Here is a 14713-nt window from a genome sequence, read left to right on the forward strand (position 1 = left end):
ACCGATGCGTATGTGTGGCATATTAGCAGATGTGACCTTCTGGAACTGTTGTAATGCCATGTTTTGCTATGGAACTGCTTGCATTTTTCGCTCAACAATGTGTACCTTCCTCTGGGAAAGCACTACTGGCTGCACTTTGTGAAAAGGCATAGCGCTCGCCAATGAAATAACTAGTCTTTACATTTGCAAAGCTTGGAGAAGGCAGGGCCTAATGCAAGGGATCTAGTTCTTTCTTCTGAAAATGAAGGCTGGAGTTCATTTCCAAGACAGAGGAATTTCTTCACACTGGTCCCTTCTTTCCCCTCTCACTGAAAAAAATAAATTGTGTGCATCTGGAGGGAAAAAAAAATAATGTTTGGAAGGTAGCCACCAAAAGAACTTGGTCTCCATTATTGCTGTCCCTAAACATGCCCTTGGTTCTGTAAACTTATGCCAAATTCTAGTCTTAAAATATGAAGAAGTGTCCTTGTGGTGTACACATTTAAGCTTTTGCGAAAATGTCACTATTTCAGAAAAATACAGGAACGTAATGTAAAGCAGCTTAAACCTGTTACTTACTCTGACCTCTTTACTGCAGGCTGACTTGGCATGGAGGTGATGTGTTAAGAGTTTTGTGGTTTATTATTACTACGTGTGAAATGCCATATTTGAATTTTGGTCTATTCCTACTAATGTCTTGTGGGTTTTGGATGTGTTTTGTAAACTGTTTGGGTTCAAAGAAATTAGTCAAGTATCTGTGAAGTTTTCTGTAAATGTTAAAGGAAATGATTTCATAGGCGTTGATCTGGATTATGTTACTGTGGAGAAAAAAATGGTGTCTATGAAACATCCATTTAATAGAATGTTGAAACTAGTTGGTTGCTTTTGTGAATGAACGCATATAAAAACAGAACCATGAGGGGTTGATCTGAGTGGTTGGTCTGAATGCTAGGTGCTTGAAGGTCCACATCCTTTACAGCCTCTCCCTTAGACCCTGCTTGGATCTGGACTAGTGTGAAATAAAAACATTGGAACAAATACTACTTTGAAAAAACAGCTGGCTTCATTAATTTGAAAGGTCTATTTCTGCATAAGGTTGATATTACAAATTGTATGTGAAAAGGACACAGTCAACTGGAAAAAAAATGCAGGTTGTGCTTCCTGTAGTTAAATCACTTAATATGAAGAAGTTAGTAGAGGGGGAAGCATGCAGTGTGGACTGCCTCCAGCCATGATGGTCAAATTTGTAGTGACAAGTATCTTTTGTCTTGCTGAGGGATTATAAAAAGCTTGCTTGCTTTTAATGCTTCTGTGTGGGAAGCTGCATTTCAGCAAGCAAAAAGTTGTGTGTCCCTTTAATGCTGCAAAATGTAAATAAGGATACTTGCGTGCATCTTTCTGAATTAAATGTACAGTGGATGTCTTCTTCAAAGAGGCTGGAGCTTAAAAATACTGGATCGTGTCATGTTGTCTACATATGCCTTCGGTCCACTTGGAAGACCATTGGATTGGTTACGCAAGTCTTTCTGTAAGGTACAAACAGAGCCTAAGGTTTTGAGTGCCCAAGAGCGCTCTTGTCAAGTAGGTTAACACGCACGCAAACACCATGTAATAACGGTGTAAGGGCTCCCCAGAACGTCTTCAGGACAACGGTATTGTCCATAAGCAGCTGTTGTCATGCAACCTCTGCTAGCCTTGTGCTGCTCTTTACAGGACTGGGTGAGCGGTGTTGTCCTTGGCTGTGTGGGCTTAAACGTGTTTCTAATGTGCGTGTCAAATAATTGCCTGTTAAACAGACTGCCAATCTGGCTGAAGCCAATGCTTCCCAAGAGGATAAAATAAAAGCTATGATGATACAGTCCAGCCATCAATATGATCCAACCAAGTGTTGATAATGTCAGATCTGTTCTTTGAAGATTATGGAAAAAACTGTAGAGGTGTTTGGTTGAACAAGAGAGACACATGCACACCTTGTTCTTTTCTTCCCCAAAATCTTGTAGTTACATGAAGAAACCCTTGGGTCCACCTCCATCATCATATACTTGCCATCGTTGCAGAAAACCTGGCCATTCCATAAAGAACTGCCCAACAAATGGGGTAAGATTGTGGGGGACTTCTGGTGTTACTTGGTTTTTAATTGTTTTACCCTGGCAGTTAGGTAACAAGTACATGAATGCTCACGTGAAGCATTGTTTCTCTTGGGGTGAAATACAGAGCTTGTATGGCAATGTTGCAAAGCCCTTCAGAATTCAAGGGAAACCTGGAATTAGAAATGTAAAATTTTCTTTTTTCTAGGTCATGGACATGAAATGTGTCCATAGATCTTTCTCTGTGAACTTGCATGCGTGTTTTTGTACATTTCAATGTTATTGGGAATGTTTCTGGTTTTAACTCTTTTTAGTGACAGTTCATAGTTTTTAGTGTTTTGTATAAAAAGATGTTTCTGTTGACCCCGTCTACTGAACATTTGTGTGTTTTAATTAGACAAGCCTCTGGTTGCGTCTTCATGCCGTTTAAAGTTAGTCACTGAATGTCCATGCGTGAGGTATGAATTTAGCCTTCCTATAGAGATGGTGAATGTAAGTTTCCCCAGTGAGCGATTCAGAGCACTGAATTAAGCTCTCCCTCTGAATTGCCCTCTGGAGGATGAGGAGGAGCAGGTTTGTGTCTCTTCTCTGAGTGGATGGTGAGCTAAGGGCTGTTTCACCCTTAAGGAACCTGAGGGTAAGCCAAAGAATGTCAACCGAGTTCAAAACACTGCTCAAGCCTGTGGAACATCCTGGCTGTATTCCTTTAGGAAAAGAAGTATTTTAGTAGAGCGACCCTTCCGCTAGGTAAAAGGAGAGGATTAAAGGCTCTTGCTTAAAATAATCATTGAAATGTCATTTTAAGTGTGGGTCTTAAGATGCGGTATGTCTGCATTTCTTGTCTCAATAGGATGAAAGTTTTGGGTCTGTGCCCAGAATGAAAAAGAGCACGGGAATTCCAAGGACTCTCTTGGTGGAGGTGAAAGATCCCAATGTGGAGGGTGTTATGCTGACAAAAACTGGAAAATACGCAATACCATGTCTTAATGTGTAAGTATGGAATTAACTGGACCGACCAAAAAGTGAACGAGAGAAACCGTGCGTACATGTCAGAGTGGCAGTGCAACGAGGTTGACCTGCATCTGTAACGAGGAGGGAGGAAGCGTTGTCATTGTATCTGAACCTCAAAATCTGTGATGCTTTCTAATGTTAAAATAGGGTGGTCGTACTGTTCATGCCCCTGGAACTTGGTTAAGCTTGTGGTACGCTAAGAACCTGTATTTCTGCAAAAGATTTTGGTAGTGGTTACAGTGGGAGTCGTTCTCTGTGGAAGCTCGTTTTGCTTCTGCTTTGTGTTTCAAAGGCTTCTTGCAAAGTTGAACAAATAGCTGTTGGGCTGAGATTTCCTCCCTCTGAGTTTTATTAGATCTTATTGGTGAAACAGGATGCAGATTTCCTGTTGCTATGAACTAAGAAAACACTGCTGTGTGCTGACAAGAGTGGCTGTTTTACAATGCACTTGGTAGCACTTTGGGGTTTCTGTCGTGGACCTCCTTTTGTAGAAGCTGTAACATGGACTTCTTCCACTTATAAAAGGTAATTACTGGGAGACTAAATTTACCCTGAGCCTGAAATTTACATTTACCCTCTGGCAGAGGAGAGGTGGGACTCATTTCACCTGATTTCTAGCTGTCAAGAAATGATTTTTCTCATCTGAGCTAATTTCTTTGTTGATCCACTGAATGGGAGAGCTCTGCAGCGGGAAAATTGTTCCCCCCTCCCTATTCTGGTGTGGTGGCGACAGAAAAGTAGTTTCAACTAAATGCCTATGTTTTAGAAGGCTAATGTGGAGTGAGAAGAATTCCATCTCCTGTCTTCCTTTCATAATATCCAAAGCTTGGAAAAGTTTTCCTTTACCCACCCTTAATTTGTTTCTTTTTCCTTCCCCTTTCCCCTCCTCCAGGGAAGGTTATGCTAGAACAAAGAAGGAAAAGCCTCCCTTTTTATCGGAGGAGCCATCCTCTTCCTCCTCAGATGCTCCTATTCCAGATGACATTTTATGTCTCATTTGTAAGGAGATAATGACTGATGCAGCTATTATTCCCTGCTGTGGAAACGGTTACTGTGATGAATGTAAGTGTGAACTCCCATGTTTGTTAATTCAAAACAGCACATCTGCTCTTCTGAAAGCAGAAAGAGGAGGTAGCGAAATTACTTTGTTACCAGCTCTATTTTATACTTAAGTATACCCTGAATAGGAAAGGGCTCTTCTCGTATAAAGGGAAAAAAAGGCAGAGAGCTTTAATAGTTAAATAAATAAATAGTAAAATAAATAGCTTTTTAGTTAAATTTACATGCGGAAGGACGAGTATGAGAGGAGTGGCTGGTTGTGCAGGTGATTGCAGTATTGACTATTGAATGCATTTAGTTTGCCCACAGCCCTTTCTCTCATGCAAAACTATATAGCCAACTCTGGTGATTTATGGTGGTCTGCAACAAATGGATAGTTAGAGGCATTTAATCCCCATTTTTCTCCACGGGAGAGTTGCTTAAAACCTTCAGAACTCGAACCTAGTAATGGTTTTTTGAACCTACTATTTGTTTTTTTGAGACAAGTTTTATTCATTAACCTTGAGGGTGGGGACTTCTCACTGTACTATGTAGTGGGAAGAAGACTAGCTGAAACATCAAGACACAGCCTACTCTACATCTTCAAATGTTACAAGAGTGACATACCAAAACTCTAGAGTTATTTGCTGCATACTAGAAATTTTTTATGCTATTGAACCTTTATAGCTTCCTGCTCTCCATTCAAGACCATATTCACCTGTTGATCATATAAGTGTTTTTATAGTTGATTAGAATGCCCAAAACTTCCTTAGTTTGGCTAAATGCTATTTTGATTATTCTAATTATACACAGGTATTAGAACAGCCTTACTGGAATCTGAGGAACGTAGATGCCCAGAGTGTCATCAGACAGGTGTTTCGCCTGATGCTTTCGTGGCCAACAAGTGCCTACGCCGGGTAACATGATGACTTTTACGTAAAGTGCTTGTAAGAATAGGCTCTTTGTCAAAAGCTGAAAGGGAAGGAAATATTAATTTACATCTGCTTAAGCAAGGTTGAATTGAATAAGGCTAAATTTACCTTTCCAGTACATTATCTGTTATCACAGAAGCTTACAGCTCCTTGGAGACAATCTGGCAAATTCAGGTCACGCTTTTGTTTAAGGTGATTGCCTCACTTTCAAATTCTGTGTTAACACGGCAGTAATTTGAATACAGATGCTCTGAGTTACCAATCACTAGTATCAGTGTTTAATGTGATGTGTTCATGTATCGGCATATTGATTTCTTTTGGGATTGATAGCATTTACAGCTACTTACACAAGTAATTCTACTCTGTGGAGGCTTTTGTTCGTGTATCTGCTGAAGTTTCATATTACCTTTTCCTAAATGTTCTTCTGCCTCTAGGCTGTGAGCAACTTCAAAAATGGAGCCGGTTACAGAAAAAGGCACCGTCAGCAGGTTTGGCACCAACAGCAGCTGCCACTGCCACCACCACCACTCCTGACTCTTGCACCTCCTGCTGCTCTGGTGACTGCTGCTGAAGCGTCTACATATTCGTCTCTGTCAATCAGCAGTTTGTTGGAAGAGAAGGTAAGCTTTGTTTCAACATTGGCAGCGATTCTTGCATTTTAGTAGAGCTTATTTGCCAGCTGTCTGCATTTATTCACAAGGGCTGTCAGATTCCTGTACTAAGACAACCAGCATTACCAAGTCGTCTGGGCCCCCAAGGACAATCAACACTCACCACTGGTAAGGAACTGTAACTTTAGAATTTCTTTTAAAAAACGATCTTCAGATAAACTGAATGGGGTTTTTTGCTCTTTCCTCTCTCTGCTCCAAAAGGTCATCCAGCAAGAGCCAGTACAATTTGCTCAGCAGATGGCAGACCAGGCTGGGAACTGTAAGTGTTCTACAAAAATGCAATGTATTAATACTTGTAACCTGTTAAATGAGGCTGTAACACATAAGTTCTACAACAGCTGATTCATAATGAAGTAAGTGTGCACCGATAGTTGTGTAGAATACAAGTGGTCATTAATGTTTAAATGGCCTAATTGGAATTGGCTTTAACAAAGGGCTATGTGCTCGCAGTAAGATTATTTACAATAAAAGTCCAGCGCATAATTGAAAAGAGGACTCTGAAAAATGAACGCTTTCTGAGGAAACCATAAGTGCATCTAAATATCAAATATAATTAAAGGATCAGGTGGAAAGCCACCCTTTTGCTCACTGGCTGTATAAGGCTGAAGAAATTGATTTCCCAATAGAAACCAGCCTCCAGCGTTCTTTTTTGAACAACTTAGTTGATTCTGATTGAGCAAATCATTGGAAAAGTCAAGGCTGTTATTTTAGGACAATTTTGAGTTTCTTCAATTTAGTCGTCTCAAATACCCAGCTGCTTTCTCTCCGATGGGAAGAGAAGAGTCTGTTTTATATATTATTGCTGTGCCAAGTCAGTCCTTCATTTTTTTATATACTTGACGTTAGATAGACTGTAAGGGTGCAGAGTCTTTATAAAATCTCAAAGATAAATCCAAACAAAAATCGGGATCCATCCCACAGATGGTTTAAAATCTCAGATCCAGTAAGCAAGAAAATAACAATGCAGGGACAAGAACAGGCCAAGTACATCATCATGAGGCAACAGCACAGGAAGCGTATGTGGAAGAGGTTAAAAGAAGTTTGAGAGAAGATGAGTTAATATTTGTGCAGGACTTTGAAGGTTAGAAGTGCGAAATACTGAGTGTCTCAAGGAGTAGCAGAGGGGCGGTGGGCACATGGCACGTGGGAGATGGGAGCCTCTGTTAAGCATGGGCAGCCTCCACCCGCAGCTGCAAAGCTGAGTGTAAGGAGAGAAGACCGAGGGGAGTGTTGGGGGTGAGGATGTGGAAGGCGAGGATGAGGATCAAGAAGTGAGTGTAATCTCCCATGAACGGAAAGCAGGGAGAAAAATGCTTAAGTTGAGAACAAGAAGTGCTTGCCACCATGCTCCCGCTTCCTTCGCTTTCCCCTTTAAAATCAGGCAGAGTGTAACAAACAGTGACACATGTTTTCGGGTTTCGTTAGAGGTCCAAACCGAGGACGCCTGCACAGTGAATGTACCCAAAGGACTCAGGCGCCAGCACTACCAGAATCAACACCAGTCTTTGTGCCTGTGCCTCCAGCTCCCTTGTATCCTCCAGCACGCCATGCACTTCCTCTTCCACTGGGGGTACCACCACCACCGTTTCCTCCTCAGTTTCCACCTGGCCAGCCTCCATCTGCTGGGTGCACTGTCCCCCCTCCAGGATATCCCCCAGCTCCTGCAAACACGTCATCAGCTTGGGTCCCAAGAGCAGTACCCATGTCTCCTTCACTTACCATCCCAAGGACACAAGCATCTCCTTTCTCTAGGGAGGAGTTTTACAGAGAACAACGGAGTCTTAAAGAGGAGTAAGTATTTGGCTCAGTGAAGCTGCGTGGGGCTTCATGTTTGTATTTTGATGGCATAACGAGCTGCAGTTACACTCAAGTGCACCTGACGTAAGCAAAAATGACAGTGTTTTTTCCAATATACTTTTTTGTTGCAGATGGTAGACATGCAAAACTAAACCAAGACAAATGTCATTCTAGAACTTTCCCTAAAACTTGTAGGAATGCTAAACTGTTTTTGCTGAAATAGGACGTTCCCCTTTTGCGTTTGCATGCAGTCTATATTTTCTCATATAGGCCATGTTTTGTTTCTTGGTGCCTTTTTGTAATAAAGGTCAAACTTATTTTAACAGGGGAAAGAAAAAGTCCAAACGCGATGAGTTTGCCAGTGATATTGCTAAGGAATTGATGGAACGTAAAAAGATTCCAAAGGAGCGTAGGCATTCGTTTTCCAGGTAACTGGTTTACATGTCTGTAATGGAGAAGCAGGTTGTCTGGAAGAATCAGGGGGAGTTCCACTGCACCTCTCTCTCATTGGATGGATTGGATGATTCAAGGGATTAGCAGGGATAGGAGTTTCATATGTAGGTTACTAGCTCAAATATGGCAGAGATGACAGTTGACTGATAGTGATAATGGGGCAGCAGTTGTTAAGGAACAGGGGCCTCTTTCCCTGAAGCTTCTCTGCAATTACACCCTTCACCTCCTGAGAGCCGTGAGGAGGCTAGGAACTGAATAGGTGTAGTAGCCGGATTTTCTGCATCTCCCTGTTCTGATTGTTATAAACCAACAGAGCCAATTCTATATAAAATTCATATATTTATTCAGAATAGCAAGCAAGCAGCGCTGGGCGGCCGGGGAGTCCGCGCTCCACCAACGGCTCACAACTTTCTGTTATAGTTACATTCCTTTTATACAGTTCATGCACCCCTTTCTTGTAGATCTCCGCCTTGTCTTGCTGCTTCTTTCTTCACAGTTTTGTTAATGGGTAGATTCGGTCAATCTTCTCAAAGGAGAGTGTCTGTGGAGTGTCTTTTGATGTGGAGGAATGTAGTCACCATAGAGTTCATCCCCTTATCTGGTCCATTGGCTTTTCCCTCCTTATCTAGTCAATCACAATGTGTCCCTTCCCCCTTCCCGATTGGTATGTAAACCTTATTGTCTTCTTTTTAATTCAACACGAATTACACAATGGGAGGGAACAATTTGGTTCCCTGTCGACTACATGATTGTAACCATTACCTCAAAGCACATCGGAGGAGATATGTGAGAGAAATTGTCTCCATTTCCTCGTTTGTCTCTCTCCTGTGGATACACGGAGAGATTTTAAGCTGGACTGCAAACTGGTGGCTTTCACTAGAATTTTGTTGACATTGTTAAATGAAAAACAAGAAAAACTTGTGAAGAAAAAACTCAGGGCAGCTGATGTTTTCTATCCCCCAAATCACTTGGGCAGGAGTCTGAATAGCTGTCTCTTAGTAATGCTGTCAGTAGCTTTCCTAGAGTAATGGCATTGAGTCATATTACTCGAGGCTGAGTTTAGAAGCCTTTAGATACAACTTTTTTCTTGAAGCACGGTCACTATCCTTGGTTAGAGCTAGAGGTATGTGCAAGATTTTGCTAGGACATTGGGCTAGAAGTGTTGATTGTAAGACTGCAGTACAAGTATTTTGCATCCTGTACAAATTGCCAAAGAAGTAGTGAAGTTAAAGAGACTAAGCAGGCATTTTGAAATTGAGCTTTACTGTCTTCAGGCCAAACCATGTTTTCCTGATGTTTGATGCTGCACTGTAGCCATTAAGACTTGCTCTTTTTGCATCTTACTGCAACAACAATGAATTGCGCTGCATGCAGTTGCAGAGTAGTGAAAAAAAGTGTGCATTGACATAGCAGTAGAGGCCACTATACACCACCTGAAATCGGCCAATAGGTATGGTAGTTTATGTGGTAGAAGTGAGTGGAAACAGACTTAGCCTTCCTCTCTGTGTTTCCACTAACAAAGCAACAGCTGTTCTGTCTTGTGAGCAGAAACTTTTACATGTTATTAAGTTCTTCAGCTGGCAGTAGCATTATGTCAGCAGCTGAAAGAACATAAGTGTATGGAGAGTCAAAAAACCTCAAACCAAATTTGGGAGGAAAAAACTGGGGAGAGCGACTGTTTTGAATTAACTTGTGCGTGTGTGTGTGTTGTGTTTTTTTTAAGGTCCAAGCCTCCTTATAGTGCTTCGTCTTACTCTAGAAGTTTCTATACCTACTCCAAGTCAAGATCAGCTTCTTCCCCCTCTCACTCCCACTCTCGGTCATTTTGTCGTTCCCATTTGCATTCCTACTCGCCATCGCGGCCGCATCCAAGAAGAGGCAAAGGGAAGAGTCGTAACTATTGTTCTAGGTCAAGGTCACCTGGTAATGGAGCTGGAAATTACCCTGAAAAATGTTCTGGAAGAGCGCGCCCTGTCATCAAAGATCCTACCAAATCAAAAGAGAAGGAAGTGGAATATCCACAGGGAGGTGGCAAAGGAAATAAACATTAAAAACCCCAGAAGAGAAGAAAAGGAGATGAGAATGAAGGATTTCCTTCATTTCGTGAAAAATCTCCTGGAATGGAACCTCCTGCGAAAAAAGTGAAGGAGGAGTTGCCCAAGACAGGCAGTGTTGAAACATCTTCCTCTCAAAAGGGTGAGAAGGTTCTTGGTACCCCACAGAAAGTTCACCCAAAAGTGACAAAAGATCACCCAGAAACCAGAGCAGCCATGGAGGAAAAGGCAAAGAAAGACCACAATGAAAATGACAGTGAGAGTAATGTATCTGCAAAAGATGAGGGAGCTGCAGGAAAAAGTCCAAAAGACCCGAAAGAAAAGTCTGCTGATAAGGTGAAGGAGGATACAGCAGCACCTGCTGCAGTTGACCAGCCTGAAGCAAGCAGAAGTCAAAGCCGTCCCAGTGTTAGCTGTAGTCAAAGGCCTCCTGAGAGTCAGCCTCGAAGCCACAGCAGCAGTGCCAGCTCAGGAGAGAGTCAAGACAGCAAGAAAAAGAAAAAGAAAAAAGAGAAGCAGCAGCACAAGAAGCATAAGAGTCACAAGAAGCATAAGAAACACATTGGAAGCGAAACGGCATTGGAGAAGAGCCAAAACCACAAACACAAGAAGGAAAAATCGAAGGAGAGCAAAGATAAAGATAAGCAAAACATGAAATCTGTCACTACATAGAATGACGGACATTAAAAAAATGACTTAATTCCTAAGTCATCGGTATTACATTTTGTTAAAATGTAAATGAATTCAAGCGTTGCAAATAGTGACATGGAAGACCCTGTGCTGCACTTAAAATATTGCTGCTTGATTATTTGAGTTTTACATCAGAGCTTTATAAAAGTGAACATTTTGTAGAGAATTGTGAGTTGTGGCCATGTATCATGAAAGGTTTTGCTGGGGCATGTTATTTTAAACCATTGTTAATTACTTTGGTTGGGGTATACTGCAAAAATTTTCACAGCTGAATTTTGTTTTACTTGCCTGGCAGAAGAAGGTGGTACCTGTTATAAAATAGCAGCAGCAAAATGCTTTGCAGAATCCATCACAGCCCTGTTATGTCCCTTTTTGGTTACAATAAATTTTCAGTAAACTATCCAACGTGATGAGATTTCCAGTGATAGCTGAACAGGAGCAGAGAAGAGGCTAGTGACAGAAAAAAGGTACCAGTAGAAGCTTGCTGGTAGCTAACACGTACAAAAAATAACATTTTCATTTTGAAAAAGTTTCATTTTGAAAAGACAGGTAGGACTTTAAATCTTTTGAACGGATGCGACGTGGGGAGGTGCTGCCAAGAGGTATGTTTTTTTCCTGTGCCAAGTGGCCTTGTTTTTGTATTGTAAAAGGTAGGATGTGGCCCCAAACAGAGAGCCAGTCTTCAGAGCTGGTCCTGACTATTTTAGAATAACGTTCAATACGAAGCTGTCACATTTCAACCTTGTTCCAGTTTGTTTGGAAAGCTGTTGTCATTTGCCAGCAGACCCCCCCGGACACCTGGGACCCCCCCAGACACCTGGGTCCCCTCGGTCGCGCTGCGGCCGCAGCTTCATCTCGGTGAAGGGGACGGAGAACTCGAAGCCTTTCCAGGGAAACCAGTTGCTGCCCTGGGGAGAGCTGGGGAGGGGGGGTCCATCAGGCCCTGTAGGCACCCTGTAGGGGCCCTAGAGAACGGCCCCCTGCCCTGCCCCTGCCCCAGGCTCTGTCGCTCTATAGGGGCCCCATGGCCAGGCAGAGCACTGGGGGCAAGTGGGATATGCTGGGAGCAACTGGGAGTAACTGCGACGATGCTGGGGTGCAACTGGGATCACACTGGGAGCAAGTGGGCCCATGCTGGGGGCAACTGGGAGCAACTGGGATCACAGCAGGGGCAACTGGGATCATATTGGGAGTGACTGGAATTGTAATGGGAGTGACTCTGAGCCTGCTGGGGGCAACTGCGACCATACTGGGTCAACTGGGAGCAAGTGGGACTGTGTTGGGGGGCACCTGGGACCATGCTGGGGTACCTGGGAGCAACTGGGATCATGCGGGGCGAGACTGGGCTCATACTGGGAGCAACTGGGACTACGCTGCTGGCAACTGGAATCATGCTGGGCGAGACTGGGATCATCCTGGGAGCAACAGGGGCGGAACCCTGCCCCACCTCCCCGGTCAAGAAACTCTGAGCTGCTTGTCCGGACGCCTGGGTCCGCCGGGGTGCCCTGCGGCTGGGGGAGGAGCCATGCAAATTTATGCTAATGCCACCCCGCGGCTGCTTCTCCCCCTCCCGTCCCCTCTCTGCACCTCCAGGGCACCATCGAGACGCGGCCTCCGGCGGCGCAGAGCGGCCGCGCGGGCGCCTGTTGGTCGGACGGTGGGCGGGCGGGCGAGCCGAAATGACGTCATACGGGGGCGACGCGGCGGGAGGTTTGAATCCGGGCGGCGGCGGCCGCAGGTTGGGGGTGCTGGGGGGGCCCGGACGCCTGGGTCCCCCCAGAAGCCAAAGAGTCCCCCCACCCAAGGACACAGCCCCGAACTCCTGGGTGTCCCCCGGAATTCCTGGTTCCCCCCCAGATGCCCGGGTTCCCTGGCAGCTCCCCAAAGAGGAGGTGACCGATGGTGTAGAAGGGGAAAACCTGAAAGGGGTCCAGGAGGGCCCCCCCATGGGAACGCAGCTCCTGGGAGGGGCACGTCAGAAGGGGGTTTTCGGGTCCCCATTGGGGTATTGAGGGACCCCAAGGGGGTACTAGTGTTACCGTAAAAAGCCAGTCAAAGCAACTCTGTAAGACTCAGGTTTGGAGTTTTAGTAAGTAGGCATTCTTTATTGCAGCGCTGGATGCACGGGGGATAGTTTCTTCTAACGGGCGTACCGCTACCTACAGCAAGCAAAGATTCTATTGTTCTAATATACAGATATTCTCATTACATTTCCCGGAATTGTCATACATATTCATGTTATTTCCCAGAAATTATTTACATAGTGTCTGCCCTTTGGGGCATGACATATTTTGGGGGTCTCCAAGGGAGTTTTGGGGTGTCCCAAGGGGACAGAGGGGATCCCCAAGGGGTCCAGGGCCCCCCCCATGTGAGAGCATATTTTCGGGGGAGTGTTGGTGTCTCCAGGGGGGTCCTGGGGGGCCCTAAGCAGGGGTTTGGGGACCCTGAAGGGGTTTTGGGGTGGCCCAGAGGAATACAGGGGACGTTAAGAGGGTATTGAGGTGTCCCAGGGAGATATAAGGGGCTTTTAAGGGAGTTTTGGTGTCCCCATGGGTGGCATTGGGGGTCCTAAGAGGGTTTTGGGGAGCCTAAGGGGGTTTGGGGTCCCTAAGAGGGTTTGAGGGTCCCAAGATGGTACTGGGGTCCCTAGAGAGGATATTGGGGCGTGCTAGGGTGGGGCACTAAGGGAGCTTTGGGGGTCCCTAAGGGGGTATTGGGGATATTGGGGGACACTTAAGGGAATGTTGCGGGGTTCTGAGGGGATATTGGGGTTCCTTAAGAGGGTTTTGGGGCACCCGAGGGGGATGGGAGGGGCTCTAAGGGTGATTTCAGGGTCTCTAAGGGGATTGGGGAGGGGTCGGGGTCCCGAGGCAGGTTTGGGGGTGGCTGGGGGGGAATCAGTGTCTGGGGGTCCCCAAGGGGTAAGTTGTGGTTTGGGGGGGGTCCAGGGGCAGGTTTGGGGGTTCGGGTGGAGGGTGTCAGTTTTGGGGTGCCCCCCAAACTCACTGCCCCCCCCAGGCACACGCGCAGGACGGCCCGTGTCGGCAGGTGAGGCGGTGGAGGTGCAGCGCCCTGCGGGCCCCTGCCCCCCCCACCCTTTACCAGCAGCAGCAGCGCGACTGCCATTCCTGGGGGGGGCAGCATGGGGTGCACCCCGGAGGAGTGCCTATATTCGAGGGGGGACCCGGGAAGCCACACCCCTTTGAAGTCACGCCCCCAGCCACACCCTCCATTACCCCCTCAGTACCCCCATCCCCCCCAAACTGCACCCCCAAGGGAGAGGTGCCCCAAACCCCGCCCCGCACCCATGGGTCCCTCCTTTAGCCCTCTCAGCACCCTGGGGACCCCCCCCATCTCCCATAAGACCCGCTCAGCACCCACGGCCCCACCCCAGGCCCCCTTCCTGGCACGTAGGGTCCCCCCCCAGCACCCGTAGCACCCCCTCAGAGGTCCCCCCAGCACCCATAGGACCCCCCAATGTCCCCCCAGCACCCATGGCCCCCCTGCTAGACCCACCCCAGCAGCAACAGCAACCCCCCGGGGGGGCAGTTCAACAACACCCATGTATTGGGTTGCCTGCAGTGGGTGGGGGTGTCCCTCAGACCACCCCCACCTCCAGCCCCTGCTGGCACCAGGCCAGCTGCAGGTCCTCAGGGTTGAGGGTGATGCAGCGGGCATGCAGGGAGCAGAGGTGGGCATCCTCCAGCAGCCATGGGACCCCCCCCCCCCGATGTCCCCCCAGCACCCATGGGACCGCCCCCGCAGCACCCACGTCCTGCAGGGCCACCAGTGCCATGCGCTGCCACCAAGAGCCCACCCCCCCTAGGGAAGAGCAAGCTGATCTCCCCCACCTGGGGACACGGAGACACTGGGGGGGGACACCCTGGGGACAGCCTGGGCACGGGGACAGCCTGGGGAGACCCTACCCCAGGGCAAGGGACACCACCCTGGGGATGGGGACATGGGGGACACCACCCTGGGGACAGCACCCTGGGGATGGG

The 14713-nt window shown here is 46.5% G+C and overlaps 1 protein-coding gene across 1 annotated transcript in view; it reads left to right on the forward strand.

The window, feature by feature from the left end:
- Window positions 1-14713, forward strand: part of LOC126037423 (E3 ubiquitin-protein ligase RBBP6-like) — a 34314-nt gene that overhangs the window by 15392 nt on the left and 4209 nt on the right. The window contains 13 exon segments of the mRNA XM_049797721.1: window positions 1776-1864; window positions 1980-2076; window positions 2637-2639; window positions 2917-3056; window positions 3970-4139; window positions 4929-5032; window positions 5482-5667; window positions 5748-5826; window positions 5920-5977; window positions 7144-7509; window positions 7842-7943; window positions 9692-9891; window positions 12306-12450. Of these exon segments, the coding sequence (XP_049653678.1) occupies window positions 1776-1864; window positions 1980-2076; window positions 2637-2639; window positions 2917-3056; window positions 3970-4139; window positions 4929-5032; window positions 5482-5667; window positions 5748-5826; window positions 5920-5977; window positions 7144-7509; window positions 7842-7943; window positions 9692-9891; window positions 12306-12450 (1739 nt within the window).

The sequence above is a fragment of the Accipiter gentilis genome, unplaced genomic scaffold, assembly GCF_929443795.1.
Source record: "Accipiter gentilis unplaced genomic scaffold, bAccGen1.1, whole genome shotgun sequence".
In the NCBI taxonomy this organism is placed as follows: domain Eukaryota; kingdom Metazoa; phylum Chordata; class Aves; order Accipitriformes; family Accipitridae; genus Astur; species Astur gentilis.